Genomic DNA, 20925 nt, shown 5'->3' with positions numbered 1-20925 from the left:
ATTTGGATTCAACGGTTGAGATTAAATCTCAACCAAATCGGACGGCTGTTACAATTCAAAATATATATTTAAAATTAAATAATATAATTGATTTATTTATTTCTGTTCGGTTCGGGATTACTGAACAAATGAAAATGTGAGACCGATTATCATACCGAAATTTTCGGTATTTTTTTCCACCCTTAGTCTTACACATCTCTTAAGTAATTAATTATTATTATTATTATTATTGTATGTACACTAAGAGTGTATATGAGTGAACGAAGCCTTACAATGAGTTGTCATAATAATGACTGTTTGAGAAAAAATTTAGACAAATATAACATTGAAACATTAAACCATTACTTTCATTTATAAATGTTGGTACTAACAACATGAGTCTTGTTCTTCAAGATTTTAGGGTCTAAGAAAATCGCAGTCACTCATTGTTTGATTTTAATTATATAATATAAAAGAAAGTACAACAAAAAAATTAAATAACTAAGAACAAAAGGTAAGCAACGACTATTTTGTTCGATTTTGAAGGTAAAACTAAAAACAAAATGTTTATCAAATAATCTCGATTCTCTTACAATTAATGTGACTTTCTTTTATTTTAGGAAAAGATAAAATTATTAGGGCACTCGTTACATAACAGTAGTAAAGATATTTGGGTGGGACATGAGTTTGTGGGTTGAATAAGATTTAACCTTAGGAATAAGATTAGACTGTCAGAGACTTGTAACCCATATATAAGGATATATTAAATAAAAGTTCGTTTGGATGTACTTTTAAAATGATTAAAAGCACTTTTGGTAAAAATGTTTTTAGAACCAATCTTTAGTAAAAATGCAAGTAAATCCTGAATAAAAAGCACTTAAAGTGCTTCTTGGAAGAAGCACAAAATTGGTGCTTCTTGCAGAAAGCACTTTAAGTGCTTTTGGAACCCAAAAACATTTTCTCTAAAAGCGCTTTCAGTCATTTTAAAAGCACATCCAAACGAACCCTAAAACACTATTGTGGATTCACAATCTATCATGTTCTATCTCACGTTTTGACACAACAAACATTTGACTGGACTCAAGTCCATTCATTTAGTCACAACCTATCCCATCTAGCGTACCAAACAGGACAGATGGCCCATATGCGGATAGTGAACAGCAACAGTTTCTTTCTCTTTGGTTTCTTAAAATGGTATGGTTTCTTTGCCTCGTGAATTATGATGTGCAAATGGGTCAGTGGGTGGAGATGTGTAGGAAACTATGCACACATGCTACTCTGTTTGTATTAGAGTTGTTGATATTTATCTTCTTGCGTCAAATTGTCAATGTGATGACCCATCCATCCAACCCAAACTATTCAAATTCCAACTCGCATTGCATTACCTTAGCCTTCAAATTTGATCAAACACCCCTAATTAAAATCTTGTCATGTACAAATCACTCCAAAAATATTCAAAAACTCTACTGTTTTAATTAATAAATCACGCTCTCATGCTGCAAAAAAACAATTTCCGCTTAAATCGAAGATCATCCTGGCTTATGAACTAAAGCTCTAATTACCGAAATTCACAAGCCGCGAGCCTAAGGTCTGAAGTTTAATTGGATGGGCAAAACACTTGTGGTCAAGCCTCAGATGCGCCTATAGTGCTTCTACAAGACAGGATACTTCCTTTGAAGCATATGGCCACAATGGTGAAAGTGCCACTACTTTCCCAATGATGATCAACGTTGGTGATACTAACTCTGCTGATACAATTTCATCTGCAACATCCTTCAGTTCTGCAAAAACCTGTATGAATGCACATGCAACAACGATCAATTCCATTAAATACATGAATTATGGAAATGGGCAAACTCACATGATCTGAATTCCTATCTGTATAAGAAAGGTCCTAAAATGATACAAATGTCAGGTAATCAGGTAAAGAAAAGACACCATCTGAAGTCCAACATGGTGCTATACCAATACACAACAGGAGACCATCCTTACCATGCGTTGTTGAGGTGTGGTCCCTCGCTCAACTGCAACAGCTGGTGTATTTGGCGATAGACCATGATGCACCAACTTTTGAGCCAGAGAAGGGAGAGTCGACAAACCCATGTAAACCACCAAGGTCGAATCAGGGTCAGCTGCATTCTCTGCCACAAACAGAGGATCTGTTCCTCCCTTCCTGGAGTGGCCGGTGAGAAATCTGACACTATTTGCGACACCTCGATGAGTTAACGGAATCCCTAGATTTGCTGCTATCCCTGAAGCAGCAGTAATACCTGAAAGGTAAAAAGATTTTGATCAAGTAGCTTGACCTTTTGAGAGAATAATCATGTCAAAGAAAACAATGGATGCACAATTTGGATAAGGGAAGAGAAAATTTGTTTCCAACAGACACAAACTATGAGTTCTTTAGGCCACAACCTAGATAGGAAAAAAGTTGTTCCTAGACTCCTAATATATAACATATTCATATGGATGAAGACTCACCTAAAATTCCCCCCCATCTTTCAATGTGTTAACTTGGCATTTTACTTTCCTCTTAACCATTCATTCCATCTTACAAGTTACAAGTGCTCCCAGCCAAAACTTTATACTTAATGGCCTATGTGTTAAAAAAAATTCAGGAATTAAGAAGCAAAGTGTACTAATCTCAATTTTCAGTCACCCTTTTGCATACGGAAGACTTCTCACCTATGATTTCCAACGAGGAAAAATTTTAAATGCCGATGAAGTGTCATAATTTTAAGGACTAACTGACAAAATAGAACATTTCTACAGGGATAGCATAGCTAATAATGTTCAGCTTTAGCATATCTTTGTGACTGCGGACCATCTTAAATTCTCTGAAATTAGATTACTGAAACTTTATCAATGTGTTGAGATGGCAATGTTGAACATTCTCTCTTCAAAAAGCAATGGGGAAACAATGTAGACATCTTATGTCCATGAGACATTCCACCATTCTTATAAAAATGTCAACTAAATAACGGCGCTACCACATTGATTTGTGATTGTACCTGGAATAACGTTAACTTCAATTCCTTGTTGCCGCAGAAAATCCATCTCCTCTCCACCCCTTCCAAACACCTAAAGAAAATCGATATGTTTTACAAGACGGAACATGATATCACAGGGAAAAACAGACACAATTTTATGAAAGACCAATATAAAAACTCACCAGCGGATCCCCTCCTTTTAGCCTCACAACATTAGCTCCAGCTTCGGCAAAACTCAGTAACAATTCATGTATCTCCTCCTGAAAGAGGGGAAAACAAATTCAGTTCATTTCCTGAAATCCCAATTGAAAAGACCAAATTTTATGTAGCATCAGATCAAGTAAAGTTTTCGTAATTGACTTCACCAAAACTTTGAATCCCACAAACCCAGATGCAAACAAACACAAACGCAAATACCCAATTCACCAAATTGCACAAAGCTTTCAAATTTATTGTGACACAGAACCCATATATTCGAAACCCAATTTAAACTCAAAACAAAACAAAACAAAACAAAATTGGATTTTGGTTTCGGAAATGGAAATTAAGAAAGATGAGTGCTTGATTACCTGGGTTCTGCTATGGTACCCAGCAGTCTTGCCCACATAGAGGAGTCTAGCACCAGAGCCAACCAAATCTAAGACATCATTGGACACCAACCTATCATAGAGCAACAAATCAGCAGTCTGAATAACTCTGTAAGCCTTCATTGTCAGGAGCTCGGGGTCCCCAGGCCCCGTCCCCACCAAGAAGACATTCCCGGGCCCGCAGCCACCTCGATCACCTTCAGTCTGCCTCTTTTCTCTGAGCACCTGAAGCAGGTTCCTGAGCTCGGGTAGCTGCAAAGCGATGTCGTTTTCCCTCAAGGAATCAAAATCGGGCGGGAGAGAGCAGCAGGTAGTGGGTACTGGTTGGTCGGATTCTGAATGTTGGTTTTTGTAGAGCCAGTGGTCTCGCTGGTATCTCTCGATAGAAGCCTTCTCTGTAAAAGGTGAGGAGGAGGAGGAGGAGGAGGAATTGGAGGAAGTGAAGTTGAAGCGTAATGAAGAAATGGGATTGAAGGAGGAGGAGGAGGAGTGGGGTTTTCTGAAATGGGTGGAGGAAGAAGAGAAGGCAGAGAGAGACTGAATCCGACTCACAAGAGCCATAAGAAGAGAAGAAATGGCAAGGATTCAGAATTTCAGAGAGACAAAACTCCAACAACCAAAGAGAGAAAGAGAACAAGTGTTTTTGTTTTGCTGCGAGTTTGAGTTCTTCTCGTTATTTGAAGTATTGAACGAGTGTTTGTGTTGGAGTTGGATTTGGAATTCGGCTGGTGGCTCTTAAAAGCACGACGAGTCCAAGTAGGTGGCTTTTTAGGGCTTTCAAAGGTCACTATTGCCGCCTCTCTTTTTCTTTGCTTTGTGCCTCTCTATTGCCACTGTTTGCTCCCTAAATTCATCATGGGCCTCGCGGGCATGCCGGAAATTTACTCAAACATGTTGGTGGGTGCGGACGTGCCACTACTAGATGCCATTAGTAGACGGGATCTGAATGATTAAGGATGCGTCTGAATTTAACTTCCAACCAAGAGATTGTGTCATTAAGTGGAAGTGACTCAAATCAAGGTTCTTTCTTTACCTTAAAGATAAGGACTTTACTTATATGAAGAGATGAAACAATATGTAAATGACAAGGTTGCTAGAAGTGCAACTGACAGAGGAAAGTAAATGACTGGTATTGTAGATTGCTTGTAATTTAAACAACTGAAAATGAGTTGTACATGAACTACAAAGGAGATCAATTCTACTAGTGAGTAACAGAGCTAATAAACAAGGGAAGCAATGGATGCTTGGCTAAAGCTAAATGTCTACATGGAAGCTGATGAGCTGATTTGAGTAGAGTTGATTGATTGTTTGTTTGAGTGTCCATAATCCTTGTGCCTCTACTTCTTTATATAGAGATCTGAGAAAGTCCATTGCTGAGAACATTGCACTTGCCCGAAAGAAACTTCACTGCCAGCTTGCATGTGAAATGATATTAAAAAGGGCAACTTGTACTTCCACCACATGTTTTCACCACATGTCTCCATCACTTGCAATAAACTAATAATTAATAGAAGCAAGTTGGCTTCTTTCACATGTCCACAGTCCTTTGCAGGAATGTTTGTGTGTGTCTTTCCATCCACTTGCAATGAAAAAGTATGCATTTGTCTTGATTAAACAAATCTATTGGCAAACCTCCACCACCCAAATAAAAGGGAAAAACAATATTATAATGTCAAACTACCCCACTTGCAGCTAAATATCTTTCAAAGTTAACTTTCTTGCACAATAATCTTTGAAATACCATATTTAGCCCGAATGACCTAAATGAGTAAAAATTGGTATATTTTAGGTGCAAACAGCCCCGTTATAGTTTTGTACTTTTGTTAATAAATTTGCCGATGATATGCATGCGCGTAAACGTGTACTATACACACATACGCATGTATTTTCAATAGTATTTTAGTTTGTTGCGCATGTCAACCCTTTAAAAACTTTTTTAAGATGTTAATGTAAGTCCCCAATAAAAGCACGTCTTCACATTCCATTTTCCATATGGCAACACCAACATTCCTAAGGTTGTTGCTTCTTCAGTCCCAACAAGCATTTCATGGGAAATAACCGACACAAAGCATTTCATTGAAAACAAGATATTGTTTTAATTCATTCTTCTCTGTTTCTTCCTCTCCCTCCCATCACCGTTCTTCATCCATCACTTTTCTCATATATATTCTTCTCTGTTTCTTCCTCTCCCTCCCATCACCGTTCTTCATCCATCACTTTTCTCATATATATATATATATAGACACACACTTCCTATATCTCAAGCAAAAATCTGAAAAAATTAATACTGAACAAAATTGTCATCAAATGGTAAGTATTTAAGTTGTTTTCACTTCCAATATTTTGTTTTCATTCACTCTTCTTTATTTCTTCCCCTTCCTTCCACCACCTTTCTTACTTTTCCTCATATCTCAAGCGCAAAAAGTAAAATTAAAAACTAAAAACTAAATAGTTATCAAACAGACCCTTAAATTGCAACATAAGTACTCAGTTAACAACAAGCAATCGCTGACGAAAACAGCTAAGATTGCGATGAGTTACCAACTTACATCCTTCTTTTAAAGGCCGAGAACATGATAGTTCAAATTTGTTGCATGATCATCTAAATTGATTTAGTTGGTTTGCTAATAATTGCGGGACTTATAATTTAGAGACATGGGTAAGATTGCAAAATAACTAGAACCTCCTACTGATTGATGTATCAGCACCTTGTGGCTTTCTCCAGCCACCTTCAGCAGTCCTCTCAAATATGCGTGGCTGCTTCATGGGAAAGGTTTCTCTCCAATCTGGGTGTTTAATTAGGTAGTCCCATTGCCTGAATCAAGATTACCAAATTTAGTTAAAGCAATATCCGGAAATTAACATTATTCTATGGGATGAACATCATCCTATTTCTAGGAATTGCAATGTATACGAGTCTTGACTGATAGATTATGATTACACGGGCCAGAAACAAGAAAAACTTCAATGCATCTACTTGTGATCAACTTGCTGTGCAGTTCCTGTCAATCTTTTATTCTCTCTTCTTTTATCATGGGAAAATATCCTCTTTTCTTTCTTTATATTCAAATTCTTTTTCTGCATGTGTGTGATCACTGAGAACTTTAAGACGGGTCTACTTTCGATTGTGCATACCTTCTCATATTCTCCACAAAATCTGGGTTCTCAGCTGAGGGTGAAGTAGAACACATGAGGAGGATTTCTGAATCAGAGTAGTGTTGTAATGACAAAGCAAAATGTAACTGCTGCAGTGTCCTGCATGAATAGAAACGATATATGTGAGGTCAATGTTGCTGGCAAAGTTGAGCACGACTTTAAGAGAAGCAAAGATATGTTGCAGAGTAATTAAAAGTTGAAGGCATAATCGATGAAGTAACTCTTACCAGCAACATGGAGCTATCTTGAAATGATCAGTTTGAGTATCATATGTTTCTAGTAACTTTCCTTTCCAACTAGAGTCCTCATATGATACAGAAACTCGAATTCTCCTGACAACTTCATCAGGGCATCTTGAGGTTTTGTCAAAGATAGCTGGGGTAATAGATCCGGTGGAAGTTCCTATCTGAAATAGTGAAAAATATCTACAATGTGAAGGATTTAACAGAAGTTTCACTCACACACATTACACAACATTATAAACTTCACAGGTGAGCACACAAAAAATGGGAAGGTTTATCTCATTTTAAACTGACTTAAATGAACATAAGCCATACAACAAATTGATATTTAATTCACGGAGTTGAAGCTAACCATGAAACCGTTGAAGTTTGGGTACGCATTTCCCTCGGGATCCCTTCTAGTGTTATGCCCAAGAATGCATAGAGTACGTATATGGAATTTCTCCGGTCTCTTCCATAAAGTTTCAACAATTTTGGCACCTAAAGGGAAGGAATAACCATCCAAGTTTTCCTGACTTTCTGATCCAGTGTTGTAGTTACCATGCTGCACACAAAGTTCAATATTTTTCAGCTTGAAGTATCCTGTTTCTGAGTAGATAACTACACCTCTGGAAAATCAATAACAAAGTAGAGGATCCTGGAGCAAACATTAGTTGAAACATCTTCAAATCCACCAACTAGATGCACCTGCATTTTGTGAACATGAAATATTCCTTTATTTATGCTAGATTCTATGAGTCAATAAAAAGCATATAACCATTTAAGTCACAAAATCATTTTGGTTAGGAATAGTACATCTAACTCCATATCCGTGTTATGGTCAACAAGAAGTGACAACATTTGGGATAAACCCGTGTCCACAATGTTTGGAGAATCCATATGAGCAACTGAGGTCCTACAGTTTGAAAACAGAATGAGAAACAACAGTACTAGAGCACCAAAAGTTTCCTAACTTTAATCGCCAAATGGAATGGTAGATGACATGACAATGTCTTACTTGTTACAATGATAAGAGATCTAGAACCAGTCATATTTACCACTTCAATTGGAGTCCAAATTTTGGTGTTTGTTTTGGCCTCTATGGCATTTCTTGTTGAAAAAGTAGAACCAAATATGAAATTACTATTTGAAAACTGGTATGATCTAAACAATTATATCCCCAATAAATCCGTTTCTTACATTCCATTTCTCGGATTCCAGATGGCCACACCGATACAGGTTGTTGCTTCATCAGTTCCAACAAACTTTTAACGAGGAAGACCAAGAAGAAAAAATTGAAGTTAGCAAAGGAATAATTAGTAGTACTCTTGCTACTAAAACTACAATTGCAATGAAAGTGATCAGTTAATAGCTAGCAACCATTTCAGAAAAACCATCAACAATTACAATGACACTAGCTTTCATCCATCTCTTTAAGGCAGAAAATATGATAACTTTAAGAACTATAAAGATGCCATGAATAAATCATGAGATGACTTCCATTTTGCACAAGATAATAAGGAAGGCTATACTCGTAGCCATCAACCCATGTACTTTTTATTTTAGTTCACCATGCAGTCTCTATGTTATGTTGCACATTGCAACACAAGGATGCCTGAATTAAAGCTGAAAAGAGTAGCAGGACAGCTTTCAGCATGCAGGACTATCAAATGCCACTTTCCTCAAATGAAGGCCTTCAACATGCATAAGGTTCTTGGCCACCATGTTTCCACTAACAGTAGTTACTACAAAGTTCATATGGACAAGATGCTAACCCTTTTCTTTGAGTTCAATAGGCCTTTGAAATATAGCATGTTAACACTAGAAGAATGGTTCAATGGTTGTACTGGCATCATATACTAATAAGTGAACTAAGTAAAGAAAGGTTAAACTGATGTCTCTCCGCTGTATATGTGCAAGAAAAAGTTCATGCCACATGTTGACGAGTGTTTGCCTAAAGGAATAGTGAAAGACATACATCCACCAATGCCGGATCAACAGTTGCATATTCACTCTGGAACAAATAAACCCATTTACTACGTGGCGATGTGTCCAGAACTGACTCTTCACGTACAGAGAATCTCCTCTCCGGGATAGCTTTGAACGAATTTGAGGCTTCTACCAAAGCAGGGTGTTCCAGTAGAGCAACCAGAGTATCCCGTCCCTGTTCACGAGCACAAGCTTTAAGTTCTATTATAAATGTATTGCAAGGAGTGCAGAAATATTTTATGGAAAATGTAAAGTAGAGGAATTTGAGCAAGCAAATTATCCGTCAGAAGACAATTCCAGATTCTGTTTCTCAAAAAATGTAGTTATTTGAAGTTTCGGTATACTTTATTATTATATGTATAAATAATGTATGTAAATCTAATAAACATAAACTTCGTTAGTACTCATCTTGCAGATTAAGGTGTTGCAACAAACAAACTAGAATTTTTAATTTAAAAATTTGTTTCATAAGTAATGGCATCAGAAACTTAGAGCATTGTGGAATTTGATAAAAAGATTGTATATTGATTTTGTGATTTACAATTACAAAGATACATGTATATATACATGAAGGAAAGCAGGAGAGTCAACAACTCCGCATAGTTACAGAACCAACCATAACTTACAACGGCTATGATTGATTAACAACCATGATCGAAGACAACTAGGTAGGGTGGTAACTACAAACCGCATCAGCTGGGTAAGGTGGTAACTAGAACCGCATCAGCTAGGTAAGGTGGTAACTACAACCCATACCGTAACCATCCAATAAGCATCAAATTTAGGCATTATAAATTATAATTGCAGATGAAATGCTGGATACAAATTTGAAATATCTACTTTTCACAAATTTAAATATTTCCATTAGTATCGCCTCAAGGAAGGCAAACAGTTGGGCAACTTTATAGTTTCTACTTTACTCTTTCCCACCACATTTTTTCTCATAAACCAAACACATATATACCAATATATCTATAGAGAGAGAGAGAGAGGGGGGAGGGAGTACCTGAGGCGATGCAGAAGAGTCTGTAGAAAAGGGAAGCCCATCAACAAAGATCATGATTTCACACAAACACACACAGAGAGACTCAGAGACGGAGAGGGTTGCTGACGGACAAAGTTGGAGTCTGACGACGATGACGACCAAGACTCGAAACTTAAGCAACTCAGTGAGAAGGCCTGAAACTTTGATCTCTCTTTTTTTATTTTTATATATTTTGGTAGTGAGTGGGGTGGGTGTGGACTTGAAAGTTGCTAATTTGGGAGTCGGCTGACTTGGGCTTTCAAACTCATACCCCGCCTATGCTTTAACTGTGTGGCCCAATGCTCTCAAGTTCTAGATTTAAAACAAACTATTTTGTATTTGATACATGCATTATTCATTAATGTGGAGAGAAAGGAGCAAGATTTTAAACGAACTTGGCACCGTTACACCCCTAAACCCTACTTCAATAAAAAATATTTATTATAGCCAAGCCAACGATGGCATCAAAATTAAAAAATGTGGATGTGGCGAAATGCTCTCATTCATCAATATCGCTTGTAAAAATAAAAGATGATCTTGAATATGATACAAAGAACACAAGTGAAGGTTTTAAAATGAAATTTATGGTTCTAAATAAGAGAAATTCCAGGGCTGGCCATATGGACTACCTCATTCCTACAACTTACACACAAAAAAACTTCACACCCTCTTTACCTAACAATGAGTCTTGCTTGGACAACTCGTATGGAGCGAGCGAGCTGGCCGAAGAGCATCTTCCTAAGTAGGAAGGACAACAAATAAAAAATAAGATTGAACATCAAATTTTTGGTTAATCAGGTGTTTAATTGCGTTTAAGATTTGGTTGTCCCCCAAAACATTATAAAAAAGCAAATAAAGTTTTACCGCAGTGGAAAATTTTTTTTTGCTTATGTACTATAAGAGACACGGGTTTCGGACAACCAATTCGGGTTCATGCCAGGGCGCTCAACCATGGAGGCAATCTATCTCTTACGAAGATTGATGGAAAGATATAGAGATGGGAAAAAGGATTTACACATGGTCTTTATAGATTTGGAAAAAGCGTATGATAGGGTCCCAAGAGACATTCTTTGGAGGATTTTAGAGAAGAAAGGAGTACGAGTAGCATATATCCAAGCTATACAGGATATGTATGAAGGAGCAAAGACTGCCGTAAGAACTCATGAAGGACAAACCGAAAGCTTCCCCATAACTGTAGGATTACATCAAGGCTCATCCTTAAGTCCTTACCTTTTTGCGTTGGTAATGGATGAGTTAACAGGACATATTCAAGATGATATTCCTTGGTGTATGCTTTTCGCAGACGATATAGTGTTGATAGATGAAACTCAGGAAGGGGTAAATGCAAAGCTTAACCTTTGGAGAGAAGTGTTGGAATCTAAAGGTCTTTGCCTAAGCCGATCAAAGACATAATATATGGAGTGCAAGTTCAGTGCAAATGGAGGCCAAAACGAGTTAGGGGTGAGGATCGGAGATCAAGAAATACCAAAGAGCGACCGTTTTCGTTACCTAGGATCTATCTTGCAAAAGAACGGAGAATTAGATGGAGATCTCAACCATAGAATACAAGCTGGATGGATGAAGTGGAAGAGTGCATCCGGCGTGTTGTGTGACTGCCGTATGCCACTGAAGCTCAAGGGAAAATTTTATAGGACGGCAATAAGGCCGGCGATGCTGTATGGCACAGAATGTTGGGCGGTGAAGCATCAACACGTACACAAAATGGGTGTAGCGGAGATGAGGATGCTTCGTTGGATGTGTGGGCACACGAGAAATGATAAGATTAGGAATGAGGATATCCGGGGTCAAGTAGGAGTAGCCGAAATTGAAGGAAAGATGAGAGAAAATCGGTTACGGTGGTTTGGACATGTGCAAAGAAGGCCTACTGACGCTCCGATTAGAAGATGCGACTATGGGATAGAGGTTCAGGGCCGAAGGGGTAGAGGAAGACCTAGGAAAACTTTGGAAGATACCCTAAGAAAAGACTTAGAGTACTTGGATCTAACGGAGGACATGACACAGGACATAACACAATGGCGTTTTAAGATTCATATAGCCGATCCCACTCAGTGACTTGGATTTTCCAAGTCTCCAACCGAGAAGTTTTCCTTACTCGGGAAATTAAGGGAACACTACCTCAACCTACATGCTCCACTCACAAAGCTTCAACATACAAGCTTCAACAAAAGAAAATTCAAAGAATAGCATTATTACTTGATGTTAAAACTTGTGAAGCTGGCAGCTCCCACTACCGTGCTATGACCAAGCAAGGTAAAGGAATAGCATTATTACTTGATGTTAGGGAGACTCCTATATATGTCGACCTCCATCCCCAACGGACAGGCAGACCTGCAAAAATGCTCAACCCTTCCTCTTATCTGAGAGGGCACTCCCAACGAAGCCTTTCGAAATATTCAGCTTTCTTTCCCCCTGATAATACCTCTGTAAACAAGCTATACTAGAGCAAGAATATCTCATATCATCAGGGTTAAAAGCAAGAGTATCCCATATCATGCTTTTTCCCTGTCTTTTCCTTTGGCCTTGTTCTTACCTGCAAGACAAGGAGAAAGAGAGCAATCAGTCAGCACTTGGAATCAAGCTTCCAGCCAGGAACTGACTGCCTGGAATCCCTTACCTGATTACTTACCTGGCATTGCTCTCGAGTACTCATCTTCAACACCTTATACTTCCAGGGAAGATCCCGCATATGCCTGAGGAACAGATAGGGCAAGTGAGAAGGATACAAGGAAGCATGTGGAGACAAGCGTAACAGCACACGTGCCGATACATCCATTACTCTGTCAAAAGCAAAAGTATCCCATATCAGCAGGGGCGAACGTACTCTAGATTTGATGGACTTGTTTTGACCCTCAAATTCTTCAGTCGGCCTTATCTCTGGAGGAAACCAGAAAACCCTCTAGCCCAGTTCAAGAATAGGCCTGTGGAAAGTTACTTCTTCAAAAGCAAAAATATCTCATATCATCTCTTCTCATTTTTCTTCTCTTTATCCTTCATGCTGCCTGCAAGATAGGGAGAATGTGAACAATCAGCCGGAGCTCTGATTGCTTACCTTGTCTGTCACCTCTTTCAGCAGATCCCCTAGCTCGGCGACTTGGGGGACTCCTACTACATGGTTTGTATCGCGCTTGACCAAGCCTGAAACTACAAGTAAGCTTCAAGTGACATTGATACATTACCTTGTGCATCTCCACCAGTTACAGATACCACCCCTGGATGGAGGAAGAGTACTTCCAGAGAAGATGCCACATCTACCTATGAGGCAGATAAGGAAAGTCAAGACGATACCACACTCCAGTACTTAGAAGTTTCGTGGTTACGAGATCATTCTCCCACAATATTTCCTAATGTCATTTGTACTAAATCATTCACTTGTACTCACTAAAGGAGAGCTTGAACCTATGTACTTGTGTAAACCCTTCACAATTAATGAGAACTTCTCTATTCCGTGGACGTAGCCAATATGGGTGAACCACGTACATCTTGTGTTTGCTTTCCTATCTCTATCCATTTATATACTTATCCACACTAATGACCGGAGCAATCTAGCGAAGATCACAAAAAGTGACCGTTTTCGCTACCTAGGATCTATCTTGCAAGATAACGGAGAATTAGATGGAGATCTCAACCATAGAATACAAGCTGGATGGATGAAGTGTAAGAGTGCATCCGGCGTGTTGTGTGACCGTCGTAGGCCACTGAAGCTCAAGGGAAAATTTTATAAGACGGCAATAAGGCCAGCGATGTTGTATGGCACAGAATGTTGGGCGGTGAAGCATCAACACGTACACAAAATGGGTGTAGCGGAGATGAGGATGCTTCGTGGGATGTATGGGCACACGAGAAAGGATAAGATTGGGAATGAGGATATCCGAGGTAAAGTAGGAGTAGCCAAAATTGAAGGAAATATGAGAGAAAATCGGTCCCGGTGGTTTGGACATGTGCAAAGAAGGCCTACTGACGCTCCGGTTCGAAAATGTGACTACGGGACAGAGGTTCAGGGCCGAAGGGGTAGAGGAAGACCTAAGAAAACTTTGGAAGAGACCCTAAGAAAAGACTTGATTTTGGATCTAACGGAGGACATGACACAAAACCGAGCGCAATGGCGTTCTAGGATTCATATAGCCGACCTCACTTAGTGGGAAAAAGCTTTGTTGTTGTTGTTGTTGTACTATAATGTGGTTTGATCTCTATTGATTTTTCCCCTTAACAACTAACTATTTAGACAAACTAATGCTATCAATTGTCAAAACATCGTAAAGAACATGGAAACCCTACTAAAAATAGAGAGAAAATCAAAAGAAAATTGTATTTACTTAAAGATTAAGATAAAAGGATGTTTGAGAAGTGTGAATAGTTATTATATACAAATTGTGTGTATAAAGCAGTGGGGATCTTTCTTTAACATTCAAAAATTAAAAACCAAAGCGTACCAAAATTCCCAAATTTCCCCGCCACTGCCCGCAGACACCACCATGGCCATGGATCCCAACCACACCACTGCTTCAGCCGCCACGGCCACCGCCGGAGCCGCCGCCCCCAACACACCCACGACGAGGCCCGTAAGACCCGCCGTATCATCTCCTCTTCCTCCTAATCTTTACGCAGCCCAATCCCTCCAAATTCGGACCCAATCGCCATCATCATCACCATTAGCATCAGCAGCTGCTAATCATCAGGGGGTTCTGTACCCACTCGCTTCCTCAGGCCGAGGCTTCATTCCCCGGCCCATTCGCCCCGCCGCCGCTGCAGGAGGCGAACCCCCTGTCACTGTGGCCAACGCAGGAACTTCGTACCCATCTCGGCCCCATCTCAATTTCCCTCCGCAGCAGCCTATTTCTGTGCATTTGATGAGACCCAACTACAGCTTAGCACCTTCTCCTCTTCCTCCTCCTATTAGGGGCCTTCCCCTTTCTTCTGCTGCTCCTGAGGTCTCGACTTTTCTCCTCTTTTTCGTTGGTTTAATTGATCTTTCGATGGTGTGCTTTTGATTCTACATTTTTGACATAGGTATTTATTCGTAGGGCGAACTACACACAAACACATAGTAAAGTTTTACTGTTTGGTAGTATTCTTTGACTCAAAGAAGCCTTTTTTTTCTTTGCGTAACATCTTGAAAACTTGTATTGGGGTGAATTTATTACGGAAAATAAGAAAGGTTATTTAGAATAAGCAAAAAGATGGGTAGAAAGTTCTTCTTTTTCTGCCTATGTATCTTTCAGTCCATAAGGGAAAATATGCTTTATCAGAAGCTTTGATTTTTAGCACTTTGAAGTATGTATTGTACATGGATTGGCGGTGTTTCCGACTTGTAATCAGAATAAAGAAGTGTTGGTGGTAATGTAGACTTTATATTTATATGAGTCTTGTCTTAAAAGAATGTTCTACATCTTGAACAGGTCAAGTTAGGCATTCATCTTGCTTATGTTTCATTCTCTTCTGAATAATACTAGGTTCAATATTGTCGATGACATAAGAAATTAATGCAGTTAATATCTTTAGTATTTGGTAGGCAATATGAGTTTTGAGTAAACTGGCCAGCCAGAATGGGTAAACTAGATAATGGATTTAGTTTTGACATGAATATTATGCCAATCGAAACGTAGTAACTTTTTGGCCATTGAACATTCTATGCCAAACCGAATACAGGTTTTTTTTTTTTTTTTTTTTTTTTTTGCAATTCTTATTATTATTTTCTGTGGCTTTATTCTTATTTTGTTTGCATAAAAAGTTTTGCCTGTTGAGTCTGAATGCAAGATTTGGAGATTTATTCAGTATGTCTTCTTCCTGGTTTAGGTTGCTCCATCTTCAGTTCCTGACAGCAATGGTTTTAAAGACATGAGGTAATGTTGGATATAATGTCTCAACATTTGTTTCTTTTAATATTTTTTGCAATAAGACTATTTGTTTTTTCAAATTTTGGACTGATGTAACTTGTTCTTGATGTGCTTTCTGCAGGGATAAAAGCAAAGATGATAACTTAGCTGTCATTAGAGGTCGAAAAGTAAGAAAACACTTTGCTTTCTGATTGGCTCTGCATCTATAGATGCATTATAATATCTTGCTATTAAGACTTTCGTTAAATCTATTAATTTGCTCTAGTCGATGTCAAAGATCCCTTGGTGTGGGGGTCGTGTACTTAAATCATTGTCTAATTTATTTGGATATGCTGCATGGTTTATAACATCCATTTACAGCACTTAATTTCACTTCTATTTTAGGTCCCTTGATCATTTCATAGGTTCATTCAAGTAAGAGGAACTGATAGCTAAAAATGGAACATAATTAGTGGCAGAAATGGCTACCTCATTCTATATTGAATATATGCTTTTCAATATATTTTAGTAGTTGGTTGAAGGCTTTGTTCTTCAAGTTTATGGTGCAATTGAATATGATAGAATGTCAGAAACAGTCTGTACTGTCATTTACTTTGTTATTCAGCCCTCTATTATTATGACTTCTTTGTTTCTATGTCTTTCAGTTTTTAGTCTCAGTTTTTTAGGTAAAGGGCATTGTGGTTGTGAATCAGCAGCTGTGCTTGGTGTGTCACATACATCACCCATATAAAACACATATCATGAATTATTTGTAATGAGAGATGACTTTAGTTGTTCTAAAGATAATTTCCCCCCCTTTATAGGAGGGATTGTTATGAGTTGATGATTAACCTTACGGTATTTAGTGATTGTGTGGATATTTTGCTTGCTTTGCCTGTTTTCTTTGACTTTTGAGGGAAAAATGTCATTCGATGTTACTCTTTCGTTTAAGTTTATATGAATGATTGATAGAGTGGATCTGTCTGATATATTTTCTTTCTTTCTTTTCCATCAGTTAAATTCCTTCCTCCCTTTCCTTCACATCAGGGAAGTTGTTTAATCATCCTTTCTGATGGTAGCATACCTGGAGTATTTCTTGATATTCATATCTACAAAATAGGATGGCAGTGTAGAATGAGCACAATAATGTGCAGGCATCTATTTAAGATTCATCTAAGGGTTGAGAGCGCCATTCTACAAACCCATATCATGTGTGCCTCTGCATGCGTGTGCATTGTGCACATCTCTACATACTTTATGTCTAGACAAAGGATAACCTTTTAGACACATGAATGTTCCATTTGTGAAAATGTAATAATGTGCTCTTGTTGTTGGGCACAGTCGACTCGGATGGATGTCTGTTGAAGGACACAAAACTTAGTTAGAAACTGCAACCCATCTTTTTGATATTTACTTCCTCCCATGGACACCCTACAATGAAGTCCAACCGTGTTGATTGCCATCAACCATATAGCTAAATTTTCAAATACATATAGTACTTATGTTGCAGTTAATCCAATGTAGTTTCAGTAAGTAGTTTTAAGGTTAACTATATATCAAAGTAATGCTAATGGCAGCAGAAACGGTAGAGAGATTAAAAAAACAAAAAAAAAAAAACCACAAGTACAACCTGGATTTTATCTTTTCTGAGATGAATGAATCGATCCTTCATCAAACCCTTCTGGATGTATGTAGGATAACCAGGATGCAAATTATAACTTGTCTTTAGTTCACATACTTTTTTTTGGTGTTAATTATTTGGAATTATTTTTATGCAGGTCAGGATGACAGATGGAGCTTCTCTATATGTGCACTGTCGGTCATGGATGAGGAACGGTTTTCCTGAAGAAATTCAGGTTGGCGTCATATCATAGGTTGAGATCTTGTTTTGTGTAGTATTTGATACTTTGCTTTTATCCTATAAGAATCTAGTACTCGATCTTTTTACAAGCCTAATTTGTACTCAAGTTGTTGTTTGAAAAGCCTAGATCCACAAGTGCCTTCATGTAACATTTGTTAATAATTCAAGAGTGCTGACACCCATCCCCTGGAATATCGGGTTGGAATGAGTCCAGTCTAACTCTGTGCTAATGCCTCCTGAGTGAATTATCTGGTCAGACGAAACAGTGGATATATGATACCACATCTTGTTACTACCTTTACCAGCTAGTTCATCTAGACAATTAATGTCTTAACACATTCATTAGGATAAATTGACCTACTATAATACTAGTAGTCTCACATCAGTACCATGAAAATGGTCCTCTTACAATAGAAAAAGATCATGGGCTATAATGTCGCCAGCTATTGTGCCCTGGGGAAAAATTTAGATACAACTTGTTGACATTATTATTGTTAATAATTAGACCAAACAAGATAGGAAACTGAAAGCCCATATGCATACCTGAATTTTCTAGGTTTTTTTGGCCAAACAAAAGGAGTCATCAGTAATAGAATAATTGTATTCTGCACTGATGTATTGTTTTCCTTAGCAGTTCAAACTGCACATTAATGTGGGAATATACTAATTTGATTTTTGATGCAGTACTGTTGTTACCTATTTCATTTATAATGATTTTGCCCTAATGATCTTGGAAAATTTTTACTCTGCTGGCAGCCACAATATGGTGATGCTGTAAGGTCTCTTCCGAAACCTTCACCAATACCTATGGCAAGTGCTACTCTTCCAAAGAAGGAGGGCGGTGAAGCAGAAGAAAAAGGAGATGATAACAAGGACGAGGTTGGGTTTTTATGATAACCATTATATTTGGCAGCAGTAATCATTATTTTGAATTGTTATAAATGGAAACAAAAAGTTGAGATATATGACTTCAAGAGTTTGTTTGATTCCAGCTACAAAAATTTGAGATATATGACTTCAAGAGTTTGTTTGTCAAATTGGAGGATCATAGGTTCTTCACTTGCCCCCCCCAACCTCTAGCTAGTCTTTAGGTTTTCATTTTGGTTTTTCAGAATTTTTTTTTTTGATTCTGCTTGTAGTTTTTACCTTTAAACAAGTAAGTTTTAAGCTTAGAGGGCACATAAATTAAAAAGTGAGGCTTCTATGTTTTCGAATCTGTCGATTCCTATACCTAACGATTAGATGTATAGTGCTTATAAAAAATGTACTTAGTTTCATTGTTCTTGCTTCCAGGCTGAGGAACACATTGAGCGTTTATCACCACATGATCTGTTAAAAAGACATGTCAAACGCGCCAGAAAGGTTCGAGCACGGTAAGTTTTTCACAATCTGGTTCTTACACACAGTGAGTTGACTTTCCTTTGTCACAGATAGTCATTTTAAGCCTTGAAAGCTGATTTACAAACATTAAATTTACCGTAGTTGAAGTTAATGGGTTTAATGGAATATCATATATGAATTATAATTACCATTTGCAAGATTAAGTTAGGGTATATTTGCGGTTGATTTATCTCATCCATTTTATTTTTCTGTTGAAGCTTTGATTGTGAAAAATATCTCGAAAGAGAAGTGAATTTCGGTTGCCACTAAAACTGAATCAATGGAAGTCCAAAGCTGGAGGAAAAATGGACCTTTTAATTTGAGATATTAAATTGCCCCAAGAAAATGAAAAATAAAAGAAATAGAAGAAAGACATTTTAGGGTTAGCTCAAGTGGTGTGGGAGGGTGGGAAAATGGATTGGATTAGGCCATGTCAAGAGTTCGATTCCCTCCGTTGTAACAAAAAACAAAAACAAGGGTCTAACAACCTGATATCTTATATTTTTTTAACAGGGTTATCACTCTCTAGGTAAAGATAAGTCATACACTATACCTGGGATGTTCTGTTTTCCAAAAAGCTTTGGCATTACACTTTCTGCAGATAAAACATACTGCAGAGGTTGACTAGCTATTTGGTGTTTATTTTGTAGATTAAGAGAAGAACGCTTACAGCGAATTGCAAGGTACAAGTCTAGGCTTGCGCTTCTCCTTCCTCCCTTGGTAGAACAGTTCAGAAATGATCTAGCTTCAGGAAACTGACCCATATGTTGCTCTATCGGACCTCTTTAACATTGAGCACAATGGACTTCCTTACCAAATCAGTTTTTTTCTGGAATGATGAAAAATGTGTACGGTATTCAAGCAAGTTCGCTGTACAAATTGTACTTTGCTGTAACAGTCAACATCATTGGTGGTATGTTACGTGGGCGTGGTAGTTGATAGGAAAAAATTGTGGGAACCGAGTGAGCTACAATTTTTTGTATTTCCATGCGTTTGATTGTAAGTTGAGCGTTGTGAGCTGTTACGACACCAAAAAGTTGAGTTGTATTGTAATAATTCCTTCTCTGGTCATTTTTCGTTTATTTTCGTTAACAGATGAGCTTTTAGACATGCAACTGCAAGCAAGGGAAGTTGTCATATTTTTTGAAGGCCTCGTTCCATATTTTGAAAGAAAATTTGGAATAGTAGCCAAAAGTTGCCCCTCTCAAAATTCTAAGCCCAAAGTTGGTGTGAAAATATTACCCTGCCTTTAATGACTGAAAATTAAGAAGCTATTCTGTTATCAATCCGGATCGAGGTCACAAAAAGTAGAAAGAGAAATAACCAAGTTTTCTTACAAAATTTACATACAAAGAGCAACTTGCGGAAGCGATCGTTTATGCCTAAATATGTGGCTTTCCTTCTTCTACGAACAAACCGCAAACAATTGGTTGAATTAGAGAAAATTAAGTAAAATCTCATGCAAAATGGCAATTCCTCTTCTCTCTAATATCGAGTCATTTGTCAATAATCTCCACGAGATTCACCTTTACACATTCAAGCACAAAGTATACAAGTTATGTTAAAAAAAGATTCAAACTTAACAGATCAAACCGCTTTATTTAACATATCAACTAGATTATATTTCGTACACCAATCTTTTCTATAGACGATGCCATGTATAAAATAAAACCACACATCGATATACTTTTGCCCTCGAATAATAAACTAGATATTTGGACAAGGGAATAATACTTTGACTACAGCAATGTTGCTTCTGACAGTCAAAATGCCATTCTCATGTCCAACTATTAAATTATTTTTTCACATCAGAATGTTATCCCCTGGTAGTGTAATATTGTCGCATCAACTTTTGGTTAACTTTTCCAATATTCGTATTCCACACATGGTTCAAGTTTGGGTTA

At 37.9% G+C, this 20925-nt stretch overlaps 3 protein-coding genes across 3 annotated transcripts; 1 reads left to right on the top strand and 2 right to left on the bottom strand.

The window, feature by feature from the left end:
* Positions 1–1337: 1337 nt before the first annotated feature.
* LOC126628521 (S-adenosyl-L-methionine-dependent uroporphyrinogen III methyltransferase, chloroplastic) lies at positions 1338–4281 on the bottom strand. The gene is made up of 5 exons (XM_050298242.1): positions 3539–4281; positions 3152–3229; positions 2991–3060; positions 1972–2249; positions 1338–1770 (listed from the first exon to the last, which is right to left on the bottom strand). The coding sequence occupies exons 1-5, from the start codon at positions 4115–4117 to the stop codon at positions 1621–1623; spliced, it is 1155 nt and encodes a 384-aa protein (XP_050154199.1). The 5' UTR covers positions 4118–4281; the 3' UTR covers positions 1338–1620.
* A 1727-nt stretch (positions 4282–6008) lies between these two features.
* LOC126628522 (protein N-terminal asparagine amidohydrolase) lies at positions 6009–10117 on the bottom strand. The gene is made up of 9 exons (XM_050298243.1): positions 9929–10117; positions 8912–9097; positions 8134–8198; positions 7750–7849; positions 7603–7641; positions 7307–7498; positions 6940–7118; positions 6692–6811; positions 6009–6371 (listed from the first exon to the last, which is right to left on the bottom strand). The coding sequence occupies exons 1-9, from the start codon at positions 9980–9982 to the stop codon at positions 6233–6235; spliced, it is 1074 nt and encodes a 357-aa protein (XP_050154200.1). The 5' UTR covers positions 9983–10117; the 3' UTR covers positions 6009–6232.
* Positions 10118–14351: 4234 nt separating this feature from the next.
* LOC126630713 (lysine-rich arabinogalactan protein 19-like) lies at positions 14352–20092 on the top strand. Its single transcript, XM_050300864.1, has 7 exons — positions 14352–14895; positions 15761–15807; positions 15923–15968; positions 17559–17636; positions 18398–18520; positions 18935–19014; positions 19672–20092. Exons 1-7 carry the CDS (start codon positions 14440–14442, stop codon positions 19778–19780), a joined length of 939 nt encoding a protein of 312 aa, XP_050156821.1. The 5' UTR covers positions 14352–14439; the 3' UTR covers positions 19781–20092.
* The last annotated feature ends 833 nt before the right edge of the window (positions 20093–20925 follow it).

The sequence above is a fragment of the Malus sylvestris genome, chromosome 7, assembly GCF_916048215.2.
Source record: "Malus sylvestris chromosome 7, drMalSylv7.2, whole genome shotgun sequence".
Classification (NCBI taxonomy): domain Eukaryota; kingdom Viridiplantae; phylum Streptophyta; class Magnoliopsida; order Rosales; family Rosaceae; genus Malus; species Malus sylvestris.
This window is presented reverse-complemented; position numbering and strand designations above follow the sequence as displayed.